General features: G+C 54.3%; 3 protein-coding genes across 3 annotated transcripts; 2 read left to right on the top strand and 1 right to left on the bottom strand.

Annotated features, from left to right (window-relative positions):
• Positions 1-402: 402 nt before the first annotated feature.
• CUNH9orf78 (chromosome unknown C9orf78 homolog) lies at positions 403-7,361 on the top strand. The gene is made up of 9 exons (XM_090274881.1): positions 403-551; positions 884-943; positions 2,355-2,406; positions 2,540-2,610; positions 3,119-3,196; positions 3,763-3,960; positions 4,663-4,799; positions 4,903-5,001; positions 6,709-7,361. Exons 1-9 carry the CDS (start codon positions 469-471, stop codon positions 6,798-6,800), a joined length of 870 nt encoding a protein of 289 aa, XP_090131007.1. The 5' UTR covers positions 403-468; the 3' UTR covers positions 6,801-7,361.
• A 1,218-nt stretch (positions 7,362-8,579) lies between these two features.
• Positions 8,580-17,272, top strand: TOR1A (torsin family 1 member A). The gene is made up of 5 exons (XM_090274880.1): positions 8,580-8,818; positions 9,438-9,703; positions 11,683-11,858; positions 11,947-12,074; positions 15,906-17,272. Exons 1-5 carry the CDS (start codon positions 8,638-8,640, stop codon positions 16,154-16,156), a joined length of 1,002 nt encoding a protein of 333 aa, XP_090131006.1. The 5' UTR covers positions 8,580-8,637; the 3' UTR covers positions 16,157-17,272.
• Positions 17,273-19,678: 2,406 nt separating this feature from the next.
• On the bottom strand, positions 19,679-25,789 carry TOR1B (torsin family 1 member B). Its single transcript, XM_090274879.1, has 5 exons — positions 25,535-25,789; positions 24,020-24,285; positions 22,132-22,307; positions 21,341-21,468; positions 19,679-20,578 (listed from the first exon to the last, which is right to left on the bottom strand). The coding sequence occupies exons 1-5, from the start codon at positions 25,728-25,730 to the stop codon at positions 20,337-20,339; spliced, it is 1,008 nt and encodes a 335-aa protein (XP_090131005.1). The 5' UTR covers positions 25,731-25,789; the 3' UTR covers positions 19,679-20,336.
• Between the last annotated feature and the right edge of the window lie 690 nt (positions 25,790-26,479).

Genomic DNA, 26,479 nt, shown 5'->3' with positions numbered 1-26,479 from the left:
GCGACGACCGGAGGAGGGGTGGGGTGACGGTGGCCAGGGGTGCCGGGGCCCCGCTCACCTGGCCGCGGCGTTTAGCGCACTTGGCAGGGCCAGGCACCTCGACGGCCGAGGGCAAGGCTGGGATCGCCGCTGCTCCGAGAGGCCCGGCCCCCTGAAGCAGCCGGCAGAGCCTGACACTCACCTGCCGTCGCTAGCGAGCCACCGCTGCCTGTCAGTCAAACGCAGCCTCGGCCGCGCCGCGCAGGGTCCCGGTGCCTAGCCAGCCTAGCCCCGCCTCCTCCCCCTCGGCGGCCCAATCGGGAGAGGCCTACGCCAGCGGTGGGGGTGTGGTCAGGTGGGCGGTGCGCGGAAGGCGGGGCCAGGCGGGCTTGGGGCGGGGCCAGCCCTCTGACAGCACTGCTGCGCGCCGGAAGCAGAGCGGGCCACATCGCTGCGGGCCGGCGGCTGGACCGCGGAGCCGCCGCGACCATGCCGGTCACCGGGAAGGCTTTCCGCCGGCGCCGGGCCGACTCGGAGTCGGAGGAAGATGAGCTGAACTCAGAAGAGGTTCGGTGCGTTTGGAGCGGGGTTTGCACTGGGCAGGAAAAGAGAAGCCGGCTTAGGGACTCAGCACAAGCCAGGCGCCCCGTTGACAACATTGGTAGCTGTGAGCTGGTGGTGGTGTCGCCTCCTGCGGATGAAGAAATCGGGGCTTCTAGGGATGAGGCCACCACTCCCAAGGCCGCCTAATTGGAAGAGGGGTCCCAGGGACAGGCAGTGGATCCGATTCCCGGTGGGTCCAGGCGCAGGTTCGCCTTCCGGACCGACGTGCCGGGCCGAAGCTGCAATGCTCGACTCCGAGTTCCGCGGAGGGTGTCTCACCCGGTACGTTGCCTCTTTTCAGATTAAAACTGGAAGAGACCCGAGAGGTGCAGAACTTGAGGAAGAGGCCCAACGGAGTGAGGTGGGTCCCATGGGGGGACCCGGAGGGGGAGGAGACGCGGATGACAGACAAGCCCCCGCCCCAGCCGCTGCCACAAAATACCTCCTGAGACGTCGCCCCTTTTCTTGCCTCACCGCGCACTTCCCACCGCCCTGGACGAGGTCCAGCGTTCTTTGCAAACGTTTAACCGGGCGGTGCCCTGAGCCGTGCGCTCATAAGGTTTGCCCCGGAGGTGCAGAAACAGGCCACTCACTCGTGGCCAAATGACCGTGAAAGCACATTGGTTGTTAAGAGTTTGGAAAACTTAGGGAAGTCTAATCAAGAAAATAAGCACCCCCCTAACTCTCCCATCCAGAGATAACCAGTATTAATATTTAATGTTCTTCCCTATCTGTATTCTTTCTCCCTTTTGTAAAGAACAGCGAGAACTTTTATTCTATGCTATTTCCAACTCATTATGACCTTGCGGTACCCCTGGCTGGTTTGGCTCAGTGGATTGAGCGTCGGCCTGCGAGCTAAGTGTCGCTGGTTCGATCTTCCAGTCAGGGCACATCAGAGAAGGAAAACTCTGACTCCAAAAAACCTCCGCTGCCTTGCGGCATACCTCTTCAGGGGAAAGGCTAAGGGAGTAAACCCCGACAGAAAATCCGGAGCCGGAGTCCCTAAGGCGGTTTGACGTTGTAGTCAACACCGGCAACTCCTGCGGCGCACCTGAAGCCAAGCTGTATTGACTCCGTCTTTCCCTTGGGCCCTTCAGCTGCGAAGAGAGGGGGGGTCTGCTGCATGGGCAACAGCAGACCCTCCATATCACCCTGCCCAGGCTCTGTAGCTTCAGCTTCACTGGAGAGGACACTCCAGCGTCATCGCAAGATGTCGATTCAACACGGGAGGAGACAGATACCGTGTCACTCCCGAGTCGGACTGCACAGCCATTCTCGGCGGTGCAGATAGACTCTTAAGAAGCTACACCATCGTCTCTCGAGACGGACGGCTGCTGCTGACGATGACCTTGCGGACACAGATTATTTTTCCAAAAACCTTTCTAATGGCTACATAATACTCCACTGCAAATATGTACCATAATTTAACTAATTCCCTATTCGGGGACCTGTAGGTCATTTTGTAAGTTTTCAACCAATAAGGCTGTGACAGTATTTTCCTACGTTCATCTTTAGCTTTATTTTCCCTGAAGGCAAAATCCTAGAAATGAGATTTCCAAGCCAGCAGAATGCCGATGGCTTTATAGAGTTTATCACTCCCCCCCACCCCCAGCATCTAGAGGGTTTGGTGAGCCCTGTTTGACTCTTGTGGGCTTTTCCGGCTGGCTTTGGCGCCCACCCACTAATGTTGCAGCCTGCAAACTTCCTGAGTGTTCTTTCTCGTCTCTGAATGGTGCCGTTCTTCCCTCCCTGTCCTTTTTGGTTTTACTCAGTGCTGTGGCCTTGCTGGTGGGAGAGAAGGTACAAGAAGAGACCACTTTAGTGGTAAGTGGCGGGGTCCTCCCGGCGCAGTGGGGAGATGTGGAGGCTCTTGGCAGAGGATCGTGTTTTCTTAAGAAAAGACAATCCGCTGCCCGTTACAGAGATGGTTCTTCTCACCCGCGTTTGCTTCCTGCAGGATGATCCCTTTCAGATAAAGACAGGCGGCATGGTGGATATGAAGAAACTGAAGGAAAGGGGCAAAGATAAGTAAGTGCGGACTCGCTGAGATACAGACTCCCCTGCGGCCCCTGCCGGGGTCCCTGTGCCCCCGCAGAGTGGGGCCTGCAGCAGTAGCTTTAGCAGGGCATCCTCAAGTGTCCTCCGTGGGTTGTGAAGGGAATGTAGCTTAAAAACAGAAGAAGACTAAAACTCTTTAAGAGTGAGCTTAGACAGATGTGGGTCCACTCGGGTCCAAATCCATATGGAAGTTTTGCTCTTCTTTTTTAAGAAAACATACAAACACAATTATAAAAACAATATATTCAAAAATACAAAAGTAAAAAATAAAAGTGTCTGCTAATTCCCCAGAGGAATCTCCAGAAGCCGGCGGTTTGCTTGCATGTATTAACTTTACATGTCATGTGGTTTCTTTCCCCCAGCTGTGACGAGGATTTTACACTTTTTTGTTGTGTACCCATTTCATTAGTTATAACATACAACCCAGCCTCACCAAGTCGTGACTTCATGCCTCTGCTTTACGGTTCTCTCCTTTTAGGATCAGTGAAGAGGAAGACCTCCACCTGGGGACATCGTTTTCAGCGGAAACCAACCGAAGAGACGAGGACGCTGACATGTAGGTGTCAGTCTGTGTGGCTGTGGGTGATCAGCGGGGGGCTCCAGCCAGACACAGTCCAGGATATTTAGTCACAGGGGACATTTTAGAGTGATCCAAAGACATCAGTGTCGGTCCCTGTTGGCCCACTTCCCAAGCTTGAGAGCTTTGAAAAACTCTGAAAAGTCCCTTAAAAGTGGTTCTTGAGATTTAAGATTCCTTGACTAGTCGTATTTCCCTCAAACACTGCAGGGATAAACACTGGACCGGCCACTTTTGATTCTGCCCGCAAGGCTATGAAACAGCTACCATCTCCCGGTACCTTCTGCTTCAGACAACCTTATGTAGAATAACACCAATAGGTTGATAGGCCTTCCTCTCATAATATAGGTTGGTGCTTTACACTGTACATTTTAGCTTGACGAAAACACTTAAGTTTTTCTTATTTTTCTCACCTCTCCATGGCCTGATGAAAACTCATCGTGGGCCCTCACCCCTCCTTGGGCCAGTGTGGGGACCACTAATTTAAAAGATGCATACGGTGAGCTTCCTGCCCCTCCCTGAGACCCACGGGTTTCTCGTTTCAGGATGAAGTATATTGAGACAGAGCTGAAGAAGAGGAAAGGGATCGTGGAACACGAGGAACAGAAAGTGAAGGCCAAGAATGCCGAGGACTGTCTTTACGAACTTCCAGAAAGCATCCGCGTCTCCTCGGCAAAGAAGACAGAAGAGATGCTTTCCAACCAGATGCTGAGCGGCATCCCCGAGGTGGACCTAGGCATCGAGTACGTTTCAGACCCACGCTCTCCAGTTCCTGCTCTCCAGTTCAAAGCTAAGGGGACTGTTTCTTGCCTGTCTCCTTGGAGACCCACAGAAACTCTCTTCTCTCTGGTGGGCTGAAATGGCTGTCCCCCGGAGTTTCTCTGAAGAGTCAGAATAGTTAAAGACACTTAAGGGACCCTGTCTGCTGAAAGCAAAAGTGTTTGTTTTTATTTATCCCTTTCCACAGCCCTTCAGCTGTTCTAGTGGGGCCCTTGTATTCCTCTGTCCTGTTCTAGCAGGAACAGGCTTCGCCACCCCATGACCCTCCTCGCAGTTTTACTGCCCAACACCTGCCCTACAAGGGGACTGTCCTGGAGGAAACACAGCGGTCAGAACCGCCTTCGGGTGCGGAGAAAGTTGGGAGACCTCCGGGTCCTCACCTCTTTCCTGGCCTTCCTAGCTTTGAGCCTCACGTAGGCAGTTCTCGTTCCCTCTTGGAGGCTCAGCTTCCTCTCGATCAGAAGGGAGTAGCCCGCGCACCGCCCAGAGCTGCGACAGCTCCTTGGGGACGTGGCTGTAGGGCAGTTGGTAAGCTGCGCAGAGCTGTGCCGCAGGGAAGACGGTGTCCGTGTGCGGTGGCGGGTGGCCCACCTCACCGGCCACTTCTGTCTGTGGACCAGAGGCACGGCGGCCTAACGCGTGCCATGGTTCCTTTCCCCCCTCAGTGCGAAGATTAAAAACATCATCTCCACGGAGGACGCCAAGGCCCGTCTGCTGGCAGAGCAGCAGAACAAGAAGAAGGACAGCGAGACGTCCTTTGTGCCCACCAACATGGCGGTGAACTACGTGCAGCACAACCGATGTACGCTTCCCCGGGGGCGGCCCTCCCTTCCACTCACCCCTCGGGCTGCGGCCCCCGGCTCCCCTGTTTTGTCTGACATGTCCCCTGGTCTCCTTTGGTTCAGTTTATCATGAGGAGCTCAACGCCCCAGCACGGAGAAACAGAGAGGAGCCCAAAGCCCGCCCGCTCAGGGTGGGAGACACAGAGAAGCCAGAGCCCGACCGTGAGTACAGTGGCGGCCGGGACACTCCCACCCCTTGGGGGCCCGTGGGGTGGGGGGCGGCTCGGCTGGTGGGGGCGGTTCTCGGGCTTTGGGGCCAAGCACCTGGGTGTCTGCGTTTTAGCCCGTGCTCTGGTCCGTGGCCTTGTGCCTTCCCCGTCGTAAGCCTCAGTTTCCTCATCTACAAAATGGGGAAAGGTAATAGTAAAGCCTGCCACCTGGGGTTGCTCTGAGGACTCACTGGGCTGTCAAATAGAGTGACTCAAAAAATGAGAAGATTTCAATAAACACAAATAAATGAAAAATTATTCATAATTTTACCACCCAAAGGTGGCCACTTTTAACACTATTGTGTAAAACCTTCCAGAATTTTTTTTTTAGAGATTTTATTTATCTTTAGAGAGAGGGGAAGGAGGGAGAAAGAGAGGGAAAGAACGATCAATGTGTGGTTGCCTCTCGCGCGACCCCAGCTGGGGACCTGGCCCGCAACCCAGGCACATGCCCTAACCGGGAATCGAACCAGCGACCTTTCGGTTCGCAGGCCGGCACTCAGTCCACTGAGCCACACCAGCCAGGGTGAGACTTTTTAAAAACACTCACATATAGGAAGTATTGTATATATACTTACAAGGCTCTCATAGTGTTTCACTCGGTGGTCTGCCCTGTGCGTCTCTCCCTGTTAGCAAATACATATTTTCTCTTTCAAAGGCCATATCACGGTCCCCTGGGAAGACGGCTGTGCTGCCGTCTGACCATTCCCCGCTGGCTGGGCACTTTGCCCGTTCCCCACTTCTCCCTGTGTCGTCAGCGCTTGGATGCTGTACTTGACCGCAGCCTGTCCTCGGGCTACACTCTGAGAAGGCGCCAGCTGACCCCCTAGAGGTGTGATGCCCACTGTTCCCGCTTGGTCACCTGCGCCAATTGTCACCTTTTCGCCAACAACCCGATGACTCTCAGGAAATGCGAAATCTGCTGGGGCTCCGGAAAATGCAGCCTGTTACTCTCCTCCCTCCTTACCTGGGAAATTATTGTAACACATCGTGGACCAGCAATTTTATACAAAAGCTATCCCATATCACCGGCTATTTTTTTGTAATTGAATATGAAGATGAAACCATTTACAATTTTACAAAACCCTATATTACTCTCCGTTTTAAGAATTGTAGAAGCTAATGCAGGTGCCAACCACGAGTTAACGCATTACTGGTCAACAACATTTGGGCTTGAAAACACAAGTGTTTTCATGACCGGTCAACACTGTTAACAGCTTGGTTTTGTAGTCTTTGGTCCCCGAAGAGCTTCGTGTTAAAAACATGGTAAGCAAGGACTTTGGGGTCACCGGACCTTCGCTGAGTGACCTTGACTGAGCAAGTCACCTAACCTCTGAGCAAAGGTGTTAACGTGCCCCTGCTAGGACTGCTGTGAGGGTTGGAGGAAGTCCTGTCTGAAAGGATTTAGTGGCACACCCGGTGAGAAGTCAAGCTCAGTGACGCTGCCACCGTTAACCTAATCTGATGCTGATGGCAGCGTGTTCTGGCCGGCACCCGAGGCCACCCTACGTCTGTTTTCAGTCACTCAGTGACAAGTGTTCACTGAGGCCCAGCTATGTTTCTGCTCACTAGGGTAGGCACTGGGGCTCCTGCGCAGAATGGTCCTAGCCTGTTGGTGACCTCCGGCCTGGCAAACAGCTTTTCCTTTTGTCCTTCACAGGGTCCCCCCCTAACCGCAAGCGCCCCGCTAATGAGAAGGCCACCGACGACTACCATTATGAGAAGTTCAAGAAGATGAACAGACGGTACTGAGGGTGGCTAAAGGGGAGCAGTGCAGAACAGGGTGTAAATAGCGCTGTCTCGTGCCCCCACGATGGACGGTGTCCTGCACAGAGCGCGGTCACTGGCTAGCAGACAGTTCCAGGAACAGACTCTATTAGCCCAGCTGCTTACCTGCTGGATTTTTCAAGCTTTTGAAACAAAACAATGTGTGGTTTCTTTAATTTGGGAGCAAACTATTCTTGTGAGCTTTATTAAATCTTGTTTGTAAATATGTTGCCTTTTTCTTAATATTTGCCCTGCCTCAAGAGGAAACAGCTGTGTGTTCAGGGTGACATAATATCCTTTAAATTATGCTTTTATTATTACATGTGTCATCCTGTCTTCTACTTCCGAGGGTCTGGAATGGGGTTCGGAAATGCATCCTTCACTGTTTCCAGTGGATCCAGCGGACAGGAGAAAAATCTAGCATGGGATCAAAGGGACACTGATACCTTCTGACTTTTACAGTTACCGGTGTCTTTTTGTTAAGGAGGAAAAATCACCTGTCTCTTTCCCTCCCACACTTCAGTATTAAATATGAGATGGATCCAGCCTTCTTGTCTGTGTTGTGTCTCCTCGCACCGAGGTTGGGCAGTGTGTCCAGAGCCCAGGAGGTGGGCAGCTCAAATGCAAACCGGAATTACTGAGCGAGAGTTTCTAACTCATTCAAGAGACGCAGACAGGCGCCAGCCTGTTGGCTGTCCGTACAGTGCCCCTTGTGCTGTTTTTCTGAGGCATTTAAACAGCTCGGGGTGAGGGAAGAACAGGTCTGGCGACTTCTGGGCCCATGTAGGGCGCGTGCGCTGTGGGTAGAGAAGTTTGGCTTGGGCGTCAGATCTGACCCCTGCTCACAGCTTATTATTATATCCCTGGACAAATCCCTTTCCCTCTGAGCCTTGGTTTTCTCATCTGTAAACTGGATGTGGTTTTTTATTTTTTAATCTATTTTTTTCGCTCCAGTAGAATGCAAGGTGAAGGTGAGTGCAGGAATCATGTTTGCCTAATTTTTTCTTGAATCCCCAGGATCTAGTCCATAACCTGACACATAGCCAATCCTCAAAACTATGAATAAGTGAGTGGAAGTAGTAACTTTGCAGTGGGGAAACCTGACAAACAGTCTCATCCAGATGATGGAAGTCCGTATCAATAGTCATAAATCACACTGAGAGTTGGTATCCCTGATATGTTATAAAAATAGCACTTTACCTCCGTAAAGTATATTCCTTCCCAGAACCCGTAACTCCAGTCTAACCATAAGACAGACAGACATCAGACAAATTCCAGTAGTGGGGCATCCTACAGAAGATTCGACCAGGACTCCCCAAATCTGTCAAGGCCATCGAAACCAAGGAGAGTTTGAGAAACAGGCACAGCCAAGAAGAGCCTAAGGAACCATGACAACTAAACATAATGTGGTATCGTGGAGGGGAGCCTGGGTCAGAAGTAAGACGTCAGGTAACAACTTAGTTAAATCAATATAAGTTCATATGTAACAAATGTAACATACAGATGCTAATAATAGGGGAGACTGTGCCGGGTGGGAGGGGCATATGCGCCCTCTCTGTACTGTCTTCTCAATTTTTCTGGAAATCTAAAACAAAAAAAAAAATCTTTAGAAAAGAGGCGCCCCTCCCCCAACGGCCGCTCGCGCCTACCTTCCGGAAGCGGAAGAGGGCTCTGCCCCTCACAAAGATGGCGGTCTCGGCATCGCACAGAGCCCGCCCCCCGCAAAGATGGCGGCGGCGGCGGGGCGGAACCGGAAGCGCGGTGTGGCGGGAGCGCGGGTCCAGGAGGGCTCGGGGACGCGCCGCGCGGTGGGGGTGCGGGCATGAAGCTGGGCCGGGCTGCACTGGGCCTGCTGCTGCTGGGGCCGTTGGTGGTGCGGGCGGTGGAGCCCATCAGCCTGGGCCTGGCCCTGGCCGGCGTCCTCACCAGCTACATCTCCTACCCGCGCCTCTATTGCCTCTTCGCCGAGTGCTGCGGCAAGAAGCGGAGCCTCAGCCGCGAAGGTAGGACGGGGCGGGGGCTGGGGGCTGGCTCTAGGTCCGGGGCGGGGGGCGGAGGCGGGCGTCGGGGCCCGGAGCGCAGGAAGCCCGGGCAGAGCTGCGGCCGGCGCGGCCGGGACCCGGAACCGAAGCGGCCGCGGCGCGGGGTGGGGCCTGGCCCCGGGGCCACCGCGGAGCCAGCCCGGGATTTGGTGGGACGCTTCGGAGGCGGGCGGCAGGTTTGGGCACAAACGGGGTGGCGTGGACGGTTGTCAGCGTCCTCCAAAGAGAGCTCCGCGCCCTCCTGGCCGGGGACGGACAGAGCGGTGCGGACGCGTCCTGCGCGGCCGTGGCGCGGGAGGGGCGGCTGCGGGCTCAGGGGTGCAAGCTGGCGGCGGCGCCTCGGACCTGTGCGGGCGGGGAGCCCGGCCCCGGCCGGGGCTGCGGAGGGCGGCGCTGGCGGAGGGAAGGCCTCCCTGGCCCGCCCGCCGCCCCTGGGCCAGGCGCTTACGCACCTCGCGCTTCACCGGGCGCTCGGAGAGCTCCGCTGGCTTTGCCGGCGTCCCCGGGGGCCAGCGACCGTCGCTGAAGTGTGCCGGCCGTGCGCCCTCGCCCCGTCCCTGACCGGCTGTGCTTTTCCCAGCGCTGCAGCGCGATCTGGACAGCAAGCTCTTCGGACAGCATCTTGCCAAGAAAGTCGTTGTAAATGCCTTGTCGGGCTTCATAAGCAACCCGAAGCCCAAGAAACCTCTCACGCTCTCCCTGCACGGGTGGACCGGCACTGGCAAAAATTTTGCCAGCAAGATCATCGCGGAGAATATTTACGAGGGCGGTTTGAACAGTAACTATGTGCACCTGTTTGTGGCCACGCTGCACTTCCCACACGCTTCCAACATCACCGTGTATAAGGCAAGTGCAGGGGCTCGGAGTCCTTCCTGGGTGGCGCTGGGTGGGGGTTATTGGTTGTGGGATGGGCTTTGGGAATTGCCTGTTGAAAGGGGTGAGCCCTGCAAATAGCTACATGTGTCGATTCCCCCGTGAGAGCCGCGACGTTACAGAGGGTTTCAGGTGCACGGAACAGTTACACGATCCAGCTCTGTGGTTTCCACAACAGGCCCAGTGAGATACTTGTTTGAGTAACTGGGGTCATAGAGATGAATAGGATCCAATCCAACTTAAAGATCATCAAAGCTAACTCGTTGTGTAGAAGAGGAAACTTTTCTAGAGAGGCCTAAGTATGTTTAACTGCGGTGTTGCAGAATGCTCTTATTGTTTTATACGGCTGGTGAATAGCCTGGATTTGAGTCCTAACTTTCCAGCCTACCAGCTGTGCAATCTTGGGAAGATTGCCCACCCTCTCTGAGCCTCAGGTTCTTCATCTGTAGGGTGGGGTTGGTGAGAATTCAGGGAGCTCTGTCAAGTATGTGCCGTGGTACCTGCTTGGCACACGAGTGTTCAAGTACTTCTTAACTGTCACGTTTTTAAATCCGGGTAACACACCTGCAAGGTGGCAAGATACTCGGCAGCTTAGCTCTCAGTCGTGGAACCCCATTTTTCCCTTCTGCTTGGGTGCACGTGAGGTTTACCAACTGTCCTGGGCTCCCAGGGTGTGGGATTTTCAGTCCTAAAACTGGGGACGTTCCAGACAAATTTGATGAGTTGGTCATCCTAATTAGCATTCCAGCCCTACTGCTTAATATCTGTGTGACTTGGGGCAAGTTACTTCACCTCTCTGGGCCTCAGTTTCCTCAGCTGTAAAATAGGGACTGCAGTCGTGTTTTGTGGAGCACTGCTTTGATGGGTTTGGGGAGGTGATAACCACATTTCGTGAACTGTGCTTACAACAGTGGCTGACCTGTAGTGAGTGCTCAACACACGATCTCTGTTTTGCTTGAAAGTCCGGCAGCCGAGTGGGAAAACCCCAGCCGCTGGAGCTTAGCGGATCTGCATGAATCCTTGTTTAAACAGTGACTTGCTTTGGGGCCCCACGCAAGTCACTTCAGCTCTCCTGAGCGTCCCCCTCTGTGCTTAGAGGCTAGCCTGAGCCTGGAGAGCAGAATTACTGCTTAGATGTGATACGTGCAATGTAACATTGTAACCATGGTCACGGGAGCCAAGCAAAAGCCCAAATCATAAGGAGTCAGGACCTGCATTGTAATCTCCAGAGTCCTCCTCAGAAAACTGCTAATTTCTCTTCTTCACTGTATGGAGGAAAACCTAGGAAAGCGCCAGAGCTCAGGTTTCTGGGTGAGAGGGTCTTTCCCCCTTCTTATCTTGATTGCTTAGTATTGCAAGAAGCGCCTGAGTATGTTGTTAGGGAATGTTTCTGTTTAAGCAGTGCCTGCAGGCATTGTTCCAGAAACTCAGGAGTATTAGCTCACCACGCTGAGGCCAACCCGGGGTGCTCTGGAGTCCAGCTGCCTCCCTTACAGAAGCCTGCAGTTCTTCCTTTTCCCGCTGGACCGCTGGAGCACCTTCTCAGGGCGGAATGGGTCACTTGGTCTCTGCCTGCTTTCTAGACGGCTGCCATGCCCAGGAAACGTGTTGACATCGCGTTTGAACGACAAAGGACCTGCAGCTCAGTGCCCCAGCACTGGTATCAGGCAGGGCGGGGTTCCGATCCCAGTTCTGCCACGTCGTCATTTTATAATCTTGGGCAAGTCGATGAAGCGCTCTGTGCCTCAGTTTCCTCATCTGTACAGCGGGTGTGATGACACCCGCTGGGTGGTGGAGAGGAACAGAACAGCGCATGTGCACAGTTCTTAGCATGGTGCCGAGACCACAGTGAGCGCTCGCGCCTGCAGCCTCTGGTGCAGCACCCGGCCCGCATGTGGGTGTTGCAGTTGCCCTGAGAACTCTGTGTCGGCCCCTCCCCCCTGTGCCCCCAGGATCAGTTACAGCTGTGGATCCGCGGCAACGTGAGCGCCTGTGCGAGGTCCATCTTCATATTCGACGAGATGGATAAGATGCACGCTGGCCTCATCGACGCCATCAAGCCTTTCCTAGACTATTATGACCACCTGGATGGGGTCTCCTATCAGAAAGCCATCTTCATATTTCTCAGGTACGTCGGGGCAGGACACGCGGGAAGAGCCCCGCGCCCGCGGGCTTCGGGAAGAAGCCGGTCCTCATTCACTGCCCTTACTTTGCAGCAACGCTGGAGCAGAAAGGATCACAGACGTGGCTTTAGATTTCTGGAGGAGCGGGAGGCAGCGGGAAGAAATCAAGCTCAGGGACATGGAGCGCGCCTTGTCTGTGTCGGCCTTCAACAACAAGAACAGTAAGTTCGGGAGTCTGCCCCCCCAAGTTTTAGGTCCCTGCATCCCCGTGTCCGGAGCTGGTTAGAGACGCAAATGCTTAGTGCCTTGTGCAAACCATTTCTGAGCAGAATCTGCATTAGACACCCCAGGTGACCTTTATGGCCACCAAAGTATGAGGAGCACTTATTTTTTTATTTGACTTTATCGAGGTGACATTGGTTAATAAAATTACGGAGGTTTCAGGCGTACCATTCTATAATACATCATCTGTGTGTTGTATTGTGTGTTCACCCCGAGAAGCACTGTTTTGAAGAGAGGGGAAAATTGCTGGTCATGGAGACCTTGAAAAGTAGGTCCTGTTTTCTTCAGCTAAACTGATTCTTTTGTAAAAAAAAAAAAAAAGCAGGTGGTTGAGTAAGGAAGGCTGCTGTGGGCGCCTCCGAAAGAGGAAGTGGCGAGTTAGGTCCCTTTCTTTCCGTGCGCTGCCCCGGAACGCGGGGGTTCTGTGCCCGCGACTAACAGCCAGACAGTGGTGGGGCCCTTCTCCTGCATCTTTCCTGTAATCTTCGCTGTAACCTCATGGGGTCGAACCTGTTCTTTACCGTCCCCTTTTTACAGATGAGGAAACTGAGGCTCAGAGAGTTGTAGCGGCTTGTCCAAGTCCACACAGCCTGTGAGGTGTCCCTGGTCCCAGAGCCCGGGCTTTAACTGCCAAGCTCATTGCTCTTCTCAGGAGCCACACACCTTAGACGTTGAAACCTGGGAGGTGGAAAGCCACTGTCATGGAGGCTGACCCCCAGGGTAAAGCCCAAGCGCCGTGCAGGTGACTGTCACCATTCCAATCTTTGCTTTGCTTGAGTTTGTTCCTGCGATTACAAAGCAAAAGTTCTTTGAAACAGACTTGCCAAGAAATTCAGATTTCTGTGGAGTTGTATGAACAGTATGGAATATTTTATGTCTGTTTGTGCAACTGGAGTATTATGGGTGAAAGAAGGTTTTGTACCATGTTCAGTAGTTTCTCGACATGCCAGAACGTATGGCCACACGCAAGGGAAACCTTAGCCTAAATACTCCAGCAGGTGAGGCGAGGCGCCTGGAACCCACGTTATGGGAGGTCCCAAAGGGCTGCCAGGGCAGGAGCTTTGGAATCAGGCAGGCCTGGCTCGGCCGCTTACTGCCTGTGGCCCTGGGCAGGAGGCTGAGCCCTCACCCACTCTTCATTCGGCAAGTATTCATTGGGCAGTGGCTAGGTGTCAGGCACTGGCCCAAGAACTGGGCGCACAGCAGTGAACAAGACACGGAAATCCTCGCTCTTGAGTTTACATCCTAATGATAATAAGTAAGGACGAGTGTCGGGTGATGGGGAGTAGCTGTATCTAACAGAGGTAGAGGTGCGTCTTCCCCTGCCCGCCCGCTACAGAGAGAAGGCAGTTAAAAGGGAGGGTTTGGGGGGTGCTGCAGCAAGGATGGGCTGCAGTTTGTTCTGTTTTAAGATTGTATTTATTTTTGAGAGAGAGTGGGGAAGGGAAGGAGAAAGGCAGAGAGACATTGATGCGCGAGAGATACATTGACCAGTTGCCTCTCACACGCCCCCCAGCTGGGGACCCAGCTCACAACCCAGGCAGGTGCCCTGACCGGGAATCAAACCGGCGACCCTTCAGTCCACAGACCAGCACTCAATCCACCGAGTCACACCAGCCAGGGCTGGGCTGCAGTTTTAAATAGAGAGGTCAGGGAAGGCTCTCTGAGGGCGACATTGGAGTTGACCCAAGCTACGTGGGCTGTCAGGGGAACAGCGTGTCTAGAGCCCTGAGGTGGGAATGCACCTGCGGTCACTGGAGCTGGCCCAAGATGAACAAAGCAGAGGAACAGGTTAGAAAAGAGGGAGCGGGGTGGGGGTGCAGATCGCAGATGGCCTGGGGCCACGGTGCGGCCTTAGGGGTGACTGCATGTACGGGAGGGAGCCCCTGGAGGGTTTCTAGCAGACGGTGGCGTGATGGGACTCAGTTTTAACAGGATCACACTGGCTGCTGGGTAGAGAACAGACTGCAGGTGGCAGGGGCAGGGGGACGTGCCAGGAGCTGCTGCAGCGGCCCAGGGAAGAGATGCTGGGGGCTGGGAGCAGCGGGGGTGGCGGTGAGGGCAGTGACATTGTCAGATTAGGATGCATTCTGAAGGTAGGAACAATAAGATTTCCTAAAGCATCATGTGTAGGAATGAGAGAGATGAATCACAGATCTGGTTTTGCAATGGAAGGGTGTCACCTCCTTTTAGGGGGACAGACTTCGGAGCCACGCGTGTTGGGGGGGGAAGGTGGGAGGTGAAGACGGGCCTGTTCAGTGAGTGGTGACCCATTGGTGGCTTCCAGGCAGAGATGAGGAGCCGATGGCTGGATATTCCAGAGGAGTGTCAGGGGGCGTCAGGCTAAGGATACCGACTGGGGAGGGTCTGCGGATGGTTTCCAAAGCCATGAGAGATCGCTCGTTCTGCCAGCAGCTCCTCCTGGGTCTGTGTGCTCAGCTCCTCGTCCGCACGCTGCCTGGCGCGCGCCTCAGCCAGGCCTTGCCTGCCCACCCGGCCGCTTGCCCTGCTCACCTTGCCCAGTCGCTCTGGCTGGGGCTCCGTCTCCATTCACAGCCTCCGGCACCACCTGAACTGGTCCATTTACCGGCTTGTGAACCGCAGGAGGGCTTGTCTGTGGCTCGTTCAGAGTATGTCCTGTCCCCGTGCCTCGCTGAGTCTCCTCTCTCTGTCAGTTACGGTGGTCATTCAGTGTCATTTTGTATCGATTTCAGGTGCACAGCTGCAATTGTCATTCAGTGTCATTTTGTATCAATTTCAGGCGCACACAGAGTGGTCAGCCAGCCCTGCATTTCCCAGAGTGCACAGTTACTACACTGTTATTGCCTGTATTTATGAGTCTCTTCCATCCAGCTGTCCCTGAGTTATATCACTTTATGATAAACGGGTGATCTAGTCAGTAAATGTTTCTGTGAGTTTTAAGCTGCTCAGGCAAATTATCGAACCCAAGGAGGGGGTCATCGGAACCTATAGCTAGTCAGAGCGCAGGTGACAACCTGGACTTGCAGTTGGTGCTGAGCCCTCAGTCGTGGGGTCTGACCCGTCTCCAGGTAGATAGTGTCAGACCTGACGTGAATCGCAGGACACCCAGCTGGTGTCAGGATCGCTAGGTGTGAAAAAACCGCACACGGCGGAGCTGGCGCCAGAGTCAGAACCGAGGAAGGCGGAGAGAAAAGCGGCAACACGGGAGGGCACCGGTGCAGCCCTGCGGGGTGCGACCCACAGCGCAGGGCAGCGGGTGCTGGGTCCCGAGGCCCAGGAGGCCGGTGGGAGGGGGGCGTGTGGCTGGGTGGGTGCAGAGCCACCCTCATCCCGGCCCCAGGTTTTGGCCCCCCAAAATGCTCTGTCCTGTTTCAACCCTGTTGCTAACCCAGGGAGTCGCGAGTTTCCAGAAAAGAGTGTCTGGCCCCTCCCCGGGAACGCCTCACCTTCCCTTCCTACGAAGCGGTGGCCCCTGTGAGTCGCTCCTGTCCCTCTGGCTGTCCGCCTGTTCCCGGCCACAGGCACACAGCGGTGCTGGGCCTCTGTCCCAATTCAGACCTTCAAGTCACATCTTGAGAGGTCTCGCCAGAGCCCACCGGGTAACGGTGTTGCGTCACCTGCCCTTGGCTTTCGTGGCAGCGGCTCGCGGGGTGTGTCTCCTGCCTCGCTAGGTCCTGCGCTCCTGCGGGCGGGCGCGGGGCCCCAGCCCCAGGGCCGGGCTCTACACCCAGAAGACGTGTGCAGGGTGGGCGGGCGGCGGACGGACAGCGCCTTTTTCTTCTCCCCAGGCGGCTTCTGGCACAGCAGTTTAATTGACCGAAACCTCATTGACTACTTTGTCCCCTTCCTGCCCCTGGAGTACAAACACCTGAAAATGTGCATCCGAGTGGAAATGAAGGCCCGAGGCTATGAAGTAGATGAGGACATTGTGACCAGAGTGGCCGACGAGATGACATTTTTCCCCAAAGAGGAGAGAGTTTTCTCTGACAAAGGCTGCAAAACTGTGTTTACCAAGTTAGATTATTACTACGATGACTGATGGCCTAGGAGCCACCGCCGGGCTGGAGAGCTCAGCACCCAACCTTTCCGCGCACCTCCCCCACTCCGTCCCCGGGACAGGAGTCCCATGGATTTCTCCTGTTCGATGTGACAGGCATCGGGTGTCTGTTCATTCCACGGAGCCTGCAGGCCGCCACCTGACAGATGGTGGCCCCAGAACAGCCCCTAGAGCCTTCGAGAAGGAAGTAGCCGCTCCCAGCCCACTTGGATCAGGGCCCATGATTTTTTAAAAATCATGTTTTAATTTCAAGTGTTTCTGTTTCAAGGAAGGATGAAAAAGTTACTGAAAATATAATAACTTTATTTAAAATGGTTTTTAACATTATGAAAAGCTTTTCAGACTCTTTAAGTTGGCGGCTTTGTGTGATTTTTTAAAGTGCCCACCATGATAACATACACTGTGATGTCTGAACTGCAAAAACAGCCCCAGTTCACGGCACGTGTTCCGCAGGACGGGGACCGAGGCTGCAGCAGTGACCAGATCTGTCACAGGGTAGCCACTGCAAGGAGCAGTCAAGTATTTATTTACTTTTAATTTTTAATTTATTGATTTTAGAGCGAGAAACACTGACCTGTTGCACTGACTGATGTACTCATTGATTCTCGTATGTGCCCTGACCAGGAATTGAACCCACAACCCTGGCGTGTGGGGAGAACGCTCTAACCAGCTGAGCTACGGGGCCAGGTGGGGTGGAGAAGTATTTAGATAAAAGGACAGGGACAGAAGAGGACACAGGCAGAAGGGTTGAATGCCCTTCCCAAGGTTTTAGTCTCTGTAACACGGAACACTTGTTAGAACGTTTCCCTGAAAGAAAAGAGTTTCCAGTTTGTCACCTGCTGGTCACTGAGTTCCGCCAGGGAAGGCCCTCCTCTGCCCTCCATTCCTGGAGGAGCCATGTGCTCTCTGGCAAGCTTTGCTATGTTTTTTAAGACCCTTACTCGTTTATAATTACTTTCTTACTTAACTGGAACTCCCACTACCTCCTAGGAAAGCTTAGCTTCCCCATCCCCCAACCCTGCTTTAAGGATGCCAAGAACTGTATTTTTATTGAGGCCAATAGCTACCAGTTTACAATAAAACTGTAATTTATGAATACTTTTAAAAAACTCCTCACCCAGGGACATGTTCAATGATTTTAGAGAGAGAAGGTAGAAAGAAACATCGATGTGAGAGAAAAGGCATCGATCAGTTGTGTCCCGTACGCGCCACCACCGGGGAGAGAACCCACAGCCCTTTGGGTTCCAGGAAGACTTCCCTTCACTCAGGCACCGGCCAGGGCAGAATACATTTCCAAAGGAGGACAGCCCCTCCCCTGTGGGCCTTTCCCGAAGGAAGACCTAGCAGGGGCAGGCCAGCTTGGAATGACGTGAAGTCTGTCGCAGAGACGGAGGATCCTTGGGCAACCCTGGCTCCTCGCCCAGCCGCCCGGGGTACTGCACACCGTGGCGGGGTTCCCGGAGCTCCGGAGACCTGGCCGTGGGGTCCAAGGCCAGAGACGCCAGGCAGAAGCGAGGAGCACGGTAAGAGGGTAAACGTACCTCGTTACGCAGCTCGCCTGGGCCCTACGAACAGACGGGGCTCCTGGAGGCGGGAGTGCCTAAGCGGTGCGCACAGGGACAGCTCAGCAGGGGCGGGGGGCGGGGGGGGGGGGCAGCCGGGCTGCTGGGCCGATGCAGGACCCCTTGCCACACGGCAACCAAGCCTGTACTGAGGCTCCTCCAAGCCGCCCGGGCCCCCTAAGCACTCTTAAGAGTTGGAAAGGTCCTGATGTTTTCATGTCCCCAGGAGTCACAGATTAGAGCTAATCATTCATTTGAAGATGGCAGCCCCAGCACCTGGGGCCCCCAGTTCGGGAACACAGGGGCCCCCTGACTCAATTTGGAAAGTTGTCTTTGTAGATGAGGGATTACGAGGTGGAGGAGAAACAGGCTGGGAGCCAGACCTAGAAAGTCAGTCTCCTGGGACTTTAGTCCCTTCCACTGAGAAATGAGGGGCGTGGGTACGATGACAGCAGAGAGTTGAACTTTCTAGAAAGTCAGCAAGCTGCCCCTTGGTCTCTGGACGAGGGTTGGTGTTAACAATTCACTGAGAGCGGGAAGAGGCCAGGTGAAGTGCGATTGAGCCCCGATCTGGTCCCCCGCGGGGCTCTTATTTCCAGCTGTGGGCAGGAGGACCTGGCCGTTGGGTTTCCTGGTCGGGCTGGGCCGTGCTTAGGCTCAGAACGTCAGCCGTCACGCTGGCCGTGCTCAGTGTCCTTCCTCCGTTAATCTTAGGAGCATATATTAGAAGTCCAGCTCTTTTTCTTACTATCTCCATCCATGGAAATAGGATTGGCGTAGAGCCCACACCTAAGCCAGTTTACCTCCGTGTGTGTTTGGGGCTAACAGCCCGTCTCCCTCAGGTGACTGAGTACTGATTCCGTGTGATGCAGCGTGTTCAGGGTACAGGGAGTCCAGCACCTGAGTTGTTGAAGAGCCTTTTTTCTAAGCTCAGACTTTTCAGTTGCCAAATCCATGAACTAGGGAAAGAATTTGCAAGTGACGTCTAGGTCAATTCAAGCTCCTGTCTACACCTTGTGGGTTGGGGAAGGAGGCTGTGGCCTTTTCAAGTTACACATCAGTACCAGAGGTCCAAAGGTGGCCAACACGTGTTGAGTTTATTGCATCATTGTAAACAGGAAATCTTGTCTCCTGATCAGTCACCCAAAAGGTTATAAAAGAAATGAAGAACTCAGTTCCAGTTGGAGCATTTGTACTACAAAATGTAAAACTCGCCTTGGCATTTTAATTATTTATTTTTAAAGGTTTCATTTATTTACTTTGAGAGTGAGGAAGAAGAAGGGAGGAGGAGGAGGAAACATCTGTGTGCAAGAGATACATTGATCGGTTGCCTCTACACGCCTCCAACCAGGGACCCAGCCCGCAACCCAGGCCTGTGCCCTGACTGGGAATCGAACCGGTGACCTTTCAGTTCACAGGCTGGTGCTCAGTCCACTGAGCCACACCAGCCAGGGCTGACCTTGGCATTTTTAAAGGACTCAGCATGATTTTCTATTAAGGCCTTTTATGTCATGAAAGTACTCATCCTACCACACCTACATAAAAAGGCCGCATGTGTTCAGACTGCCCTACTTTGTTCAGAATTGTGACTACACACCACCACACATTCGACAATTGTACCATTTATTTTTAGAGTTTCTGATAAAAATATGCAATTACTCCATTTGTGTCCTTCCCACGTTTTAAAATAAGAAATGTCCTGTATTTGTATTCTCTAAAATTCATAAGTAAAAACATTATTAAAATAGACACACCCTTGAAAACTCTAGCATTTCTAGTGTATACTTCCACCTATAACATAATTCTTCCAGACAGAGCTAAGTCATCACACAATCCAGAAGGCACCTTAATTAATCCAGGACTGCGATCCCAAATCAGAAAGCACAGTGATTCATTCAAAAGTGAAGGCAACAGGGAGTGCTGAGAATCGGAGGTGAGTCTCCAAGTAAAACCACTTGGCAGCTGCTAGGGAGTCTCCAAATCCGCACCCCAGGGCCCTCCCCCCAACCCCGTCCAGGCAGCCAAAGGGACTCCCTGCCAAATACCCAGACTCAGGAGAATCCTGAAGGTGTCCCACCAGAATCTCCAGAAAATGCAACTGGAAAAGCTGGTGTTCATGCTGCCTGTCACCAATTAAAGAGACAGCACCGAACCTTATGGGCACTTTATTCAGAGGCTGGCGATCTGAGAAAACGGTGGGTTCTGTGCCCTAAAAACCGTCTTAACATCTCACCTCAAGCCGACCTTGCTACCAGGAGAAGGAAGGGCAGGTGAGGGCTGGGGAAAAGGCTCATCAGGTAAGAGCCGCAGCGGGAGGCCGCTCTCCCAGTACTCCCTCGTCTGCTGATCAACAACGCAGACGCCGTGGCCACCCCCTGCAGACCAGACCCCCGGGGCACAGACCTGAACTGCCTGTCCCCCTCCTAGGCCGTGCAGTCCCGCTCCTGGAATAACAGCCCTCCACGCGCGTCCATCACGGAAGCCTGCCCGCTGAGGCGAAAGCCCTTCACTCTGCAGCTCCCCGGTCAGACGTGGTTGTTGACAGGCGAGGCCTGGGCTCGCTGGGCTCCCGGCTGCTGCTCCCCCGGTCGGAGGGGCGGTCAGTAAAAATTCAGCCGCGACTGCACAGTCTTGCAGCCCTTGTCTGAGTAGATCTTTTCGTCTTTCGGGTAAAACGTCATTTCATCTGCCACCCTGCTGACAATGTCTTCATCCACGGCCGAGCCGCGGGCCCTCATCTCTGCCCGTATACACATCTTCACGTGTGTGTACTCCAGCGGCAGGAAGGGAATGAAGAAATCGATGAGGTTTCTGTCTATCAGTGTGCTGTGCCACAGGCCACCTGCAAAACCAGACACTGTCGTGGTCACCTGGTCAAGCTCTTCGAGGGCTCATTTTGATCTCAACCCACAGTCTTGTCTTGATGCCTTGAAATTATCTTTTTGTCAAGAATGCAGTAAGCCTGATGTAAGGGTTGGTTGGCCACCCCTGCCAACTGGCTTTAGAATATGTCTATCTAAGAAATGTCCAAACCTATAGAGAATTTTCTTAATTTATTTGAGCCAAAACAGAGGACACACCTGGAAGCAAGATCTCAACAGACTGAGAAAAAAGCTCCCTAGAGTGAGTCCGTGGTGGCCTTCATGCTTTTGGAACTAAGGAGGGGAAGGTGAGGAAGACCAAGTGAAGCTGGGACAAAGCAGGGCGGGGACTGCACTGCAGGACAGTTTACAAGGTTAGGGCTCCCTTGAGGGGTTGGAAAAAGGGGGTTCCTCCAGCATTTCAAAGGCGCACTAACCGCTAACCTGGATGCACAGAAACAAGGGACAGGGCTGGCCTAAGGCTGAAAAAGCCTTTTACTAAAGAAGTCACAGGCCTGGGGCGTGACTATCCACCAGGACCGGTCCAGTTAGGGATTTATGAGAAGACCACGCTGTGGGGTTACTTCTCATAGAGCCCCTAAGAAGTGCCCGAAAAGAAAGTCCCTGGTTCGGCAAAGCTATGGAGACCAGTGGACTCTGGCTTTGTGGAGGGCTTCAAGGGGGAAGCTTTCCTTGCTGACGGCCGGCACAGGGTTCGGGGCCCGTCACCCTGCAGGACTCACTGTGTTTGTTATTGAAGACGCCGACAGAAAGCACGTGTTCCAGGTCGTTCAGCTGGATGTCTTCCCTCTTCCTTCCCGACCGCCAGAACTCGAGGGCCGTCTTTGTTATGAGGTCCCCACCTGCGTTGCTGATGTGCCCCAAGAGACAAAGATTAAAACCACATATTAAGACTTGTGTGTCTGGCCCTGGCTGGTGTGGCTCAGTGGATTGAGTGCCAGCCTGTGAACCAAAGGGTCGCCAGTTCGATTCCCAGTCAGGGCACAGGCTGGGGACACGGGCCAGGTCCCCAGTTGGGAGTGTGCGAGAGGCAACCACACATCGATGTTTCCCTCCCTCTCTTTCTCCCTCCCATCCTCTCTGAAAATAAATAAAATCTTGGGGAAAAAAAAAAAAGGCTTGTGTGTCGAATCAGGAAATGTACTTGCTCTAAGGTTTATTCTTAACCAAGGAATCTTTATTTATTAAGTGCTTCTAGACAAAGAAGAAAGAGCATCTGTCTCCAAGGAGCTTAACATCTGCTTTTTCAGGACCTGCTACGTAACCCTATGTCTTTCTGTAACCCTCAGAAATGACATGTGCAGGTAATGCAATGGCCCGTTTTCAGCAATTATTTCATCCGTTTTCTCCGGTCCTCTCTGGACCATGCTGATACTAGCAACGCAGAAGTAAACGGCATCAGGAAGTCACTTCTGCCAGGCAGGCACTCTTGTCCCTGATGGTCCCAGGACCTCATTCTAGCCCTGGGAGGAAGTAGGGCATGTGTGTCCCTGAGGAACCACTCCCCACTAACCTGAGAAAGATGAAGACCGCCTTCCGGTAAGACACACCGCCGACCTGCTCGTAGTAGTCCAGGAAAGGCTTGATGGCGTTGATGAGCCCGGGGTGCAGCTTGTCCATCTCGTCAAAGATGAACACGGAGCTCGCACAGGCGCTCACGTTGCCCCGGATCCAGCTCTGCAACTGGTCCTAGGCGGCCAGAAAAGAGAGGGTGCAGAGGCTCAAGGGACGGACCGAGGCAGGCAGGAGTGCTGCCCTGTCCTTCGCCCCCCGACAGGAAAATCAGAACTCTCAGAAAGTGCACCCTAACCTCCATTCACTGGGTGACAGCTTTTCCAAAACATTATGTATTAAAAGTGGAAACTAGCCCAGGCCAGCGTGGCTTAGTTGGTTGAGTGTCATCCTATAAAGTGAGAGGTCACTGGTTCAATTCCCAGTCCGGACACATGCCTGGGTTGCGGGCCAGGTCCCCAGTTGGGGGCGTGTGCGAGGTAACAGACTGATGTTTCTATCCCTTTCTTACTCCCTTCCCCTCTCTCTAAAAGTAAATAAATAAAATCTGTTTTTAAAAAGTGGGAACCAGAAGGTGCTAAAATGCAAAGTTTTTCACCTACTCCAATGGTGTGCTACATGTCATTTTTTAAAGGAATAAGATACATGAACGTTTGTGTCACTGTGGGCTGAAATCTCAATCTTCCCGGCCACACTGGGGAGTAAGAAACTAGAGGAAGACCTGCAGTGCCGCGGACCAGCACCTTTTCCTGGGGCGTGAACAAAGGAGCCAGTAACGTGGCACAGAAGGCATTTCTTCCCAGGCTTTTTTGAAACAAAAGACACTCAATTAACAAGCTCTCAACCCCCATATGTGAAAGGCTCCAGAGGCACCCTCGCCTGTTCTTGTATTTCTAGAGGTTTATGAAAGAATTTAGAAAGCAAGCACATTATTTTCTCGGGCAACCTTCCCGGCCTCGCAGTGTGTGTGACACACATCTTTCACTTCCTCGTTCAGTTCACTTTCCGTTTCTCACTTCGGTCCCCACCTACCAGCGGGAACATTAACCTTCCCAAGGATGACATCATGTCAATGAGAACCCTACTAGACAACTTAATATAAATGTGGAAAGAATATCTCAGCCGTGGCTGGTGTGTGGCTCAGTGGATTGAGTGCCAACCTGCGAGCCAAAAGGTCGCTGGTTTGATTCCCGGTCAGGGCACATGGCTGGGTTGTAGGCCAGGTCCCCGGATGGGGGCGAGCAAGAGGCAACTGACTGATGCATCTCTCTCGCACACACGTGGATGTTTCTCTCCCTTTCCCTCTTTCTAAAAATAAATTTAAAAAAATTTTTTAAAGGAATAGCTCCAAAGCAGAAATCATCTTCATGCTCAGTTCTTTGAGGCTTTCATTTGAAGAAAGAACAATGCCAAGGATCTGAAAGGCAGGAGGAGCAAAGGGAGCCCAAGCTGTGCAGCAGGAAACCAACCCTCTAGTCCCCATCGCTAACGGCAGAGGCAAGGCCGCATGACAGGCGGGCGCCTTACATGAAGCCCTGTCCAGGCCAATGGTCTGTTCATTGTTTAGGGCCCCCGCGCTTAACCACGGGCTGGGCTGGGACCCTGAACGTGCTCGCTCAGTGCGGACAGCGGCCACCCTGCAGCCCGGGAGTTAGGGGCATGCGTTCCAGTTTCTGGTTTGCTGCCAGGTCACCTGTCCTGCCTCCCTCTTTTAGTGGGACTATCATCGACGCCATTGGATTATTTGGGAATCAAGTGAGGAAAAAGGTGTAGGAGAGTGCAAACGGCCCTGAGTTACGCGGGTGGGGGCCTCAGCTCCACGGGGCCCCGCCGGGGCAGCAGGAAGAGAAGCAGGGGTAGCGGGCGGGCGTGAGAACAGGTCCCCTTGCCTGGTACAGTTCTATCTGCTGCTCGTGAGGGAAGTGCAGGGTCGAGACGAACAGGTGCACAAAGTGACTATTCAGGCCCTTCGAGTGAAGATTTTCAGCCACAATCTGGCTCACGAGGTTCTTGCCCGTGCCGGCCCAGCCGTGTAAGGACAGAGTCAGCGGTTTCTTGGGGTCCTTGTTGTTCTTGAAGCCGGTCAGCGCCTTGAGAATCACCTCCGAGGCCAGGTGCTGCCCGAACAGCTTCTCCTCCAACTGCAGCTGGAGCGCTGCGGGAGCCAGCCCGGGGACAGGGGGGAAAACGCACATTAAACAGGCCCAGAAAAGCGGCACTTGCCCCAGGGGGCCGAGGACAGGCGCGGAGAGGCAGGGGGTCTGGCTGGGGCTCTCCCAAGCCCCAGGGCTGGCAGTGAGGCGGGACCGCGGGCTGAGGGGCCACATGACGCCCCTTGCAAGGAACTGCGCTAGATGGGTGCTCTTAACGCTCCAGTGCCCGACAAGGAGGCTGAACGTCCCCGCGCACCCAAGCAGTAGCCCTCTCTTGACTGAGCCGCATGCCACTTCCCCGGCGACCCCTGCTGGCGGCAAGAAGACCAAGGGCCCAACGCGGGACACTGCAAATCTGAAAACTACTTAAGGGGGCTGACGTGGTGCACCAGGGGCTGGCCACGCGCTGCTTTCAGTTTCTTTTTACTGTAATTCCGTGGAGCCCAAACACTTGGGAGTGCGGGCAGAGCCTCACGATCTGGAGAATGCCTTGGAAGTGTGGGCGACAAAGGGGCCACATACTACACTTGACTGGCTCAGGGGGGCCTACACGGCGCCCAGAGGCTGAAAGTAACCACAGAGGATGGTCTGAAATTAAAACTAAAAGCAGGAAGTCACGCCTAGGCCATGGCTCCCTGGACAAAGGTCAGCCTTTACCTGGAGTGAGCCTGACTATAGGAGCCTGCCAGTCGTCTGCGCCCTTGGGAAGGCAGGGCCACTCCCTCCCTCCAGACCCCTCAGGGCACCATCACGGCAGCAGGGCAGTGACCGCCCGTCCCCTGGCTGTCGCCGCCTTCCCGGTGGGCTGTTAACTCTCCTACACCCACAAATGTAAAAGCGTGTGTCCCCTTCGTTTTACTCTTTATCCAATCTCAAAGATCTCCCCTCTGCTTTCTCCCGCCTCCCCAGTCTGTCAATGAATTTCATGGAATCCCCTACCATCCTCCCCTCTGATTCCGATGTAGAAAATCAATGGTAAAACTGCCGTTTTCCGGAGCATTTTCTCAGTCCGGTTAGTTTCTGCTTCCCGGCCACAGTCGTCAGTTTGGCTCAGATAAATTCATAGTTCTTAACAGGTTTGGGCCATTCTTACCTAGACAGAAGGCACGGCTTCCAGGGCTGGCGTCCAAACGGAGGCCCCATCTGCCCTCTCTCCCTCCCCCCACCTCGGGTGAGCCGTGTGCCAGGCGCGGATGCCAGCTGGGGCCTGTCCCTCGCGTCCCTCGCGACCCTCCAGGCGACCCGCCGTACCGGACGCGTTGAGCGGCTTGTCCTCGCCGCAGCACTCGGCGAAGCGACAGTACAGGGCCGGGTGTTGGTAGGCGAGGTAGATGGACGCGACCCCGATGGCGAGGGTCATGCTGATGGGCTCGATCGCCGCCACCGCCCGGGCCGCCAGCAGCAGCCACAGCGCCGTGCGGGCCCCGAGCCGCCCGGCAGCTCGCATGGCCCAGCCGCAGCCCGTCACTCAGTGTGCAAGCCGGGCCCCGCGGCCGAGAGGCCGGGCCGGACTTCCGGGTTCGTCACTTCCGCCCGAGGGCCCCGCCCACCCCGCGGGGCTGCCAGGTTGGAGAGGGGCGTGGCTCCGCGCCGCTGCCTTTGTGGGGAGCGCGGAGGGTGTACCCGGACTCGTAGCTTCCGGCGAGCCCCACGCCTAGCATTTTCGGCTTTGTTTGCTTAGGAGCTTCTCGTGGATCCTACGCTTCGATTTCTCGTGCCCCGCCACCTTGTCCTGGAGCCGCGATGAGCGTCTCGTCTCCACCCGCCTGCCTGCCCTCCCGAGCTATTCTCGAAGTGGAAACAGGACGAGGGATGGGCCGCTGTGGCTGGGGAGCTGGGGAGCGCCATGGAGAAGGCGCAGGAGGAGGACGAGGGGGACAGTGAGGACTCCGTGCTCTGCCATTGCTCCAGGCCGTCTTGTGCATTCTGTGTCACCACTAGTCATGCATGCCGGTTACTGAGCTTTGGTCATTCCAGACCTAAACACCACTGAATCCTTCCAGCGCCGTATGTAACCCTTAAAGACAACACACATGCTCTTTAAACACCAGTGGCCGAAACAGTCTCTCCTGACGCGTGAGCCTCGCAGGGCTATTGAGAGTGTCAAAAGAGGTGACGGTCCCAGCAAATGGTCTTCCTGACCTCTCACTGTCTGCAGCAGTGAGGGATCTACATACCTCAGCTCATTGGTACTCC

This window comes from Furipterus horrens, unplaced genomic scaffold (genome assembly GCF_987537825.1).
Source record: "Furipterus horrens unplaced genomic scaffold, mFurHor1.1.pri manual_scaffold_4, whole genome shotgun sequence".
Lineage (NCBI taxonomy): Eukaryota > Metazoa > Chordata > Mammalia > Chiroptera > Furipteridae > Furipterus > Furipterus horrens.
Note: the sequence above shows the minus strand (reverse complement) of the source record. Positions and strands in the feature narration are given on the sequence as shown.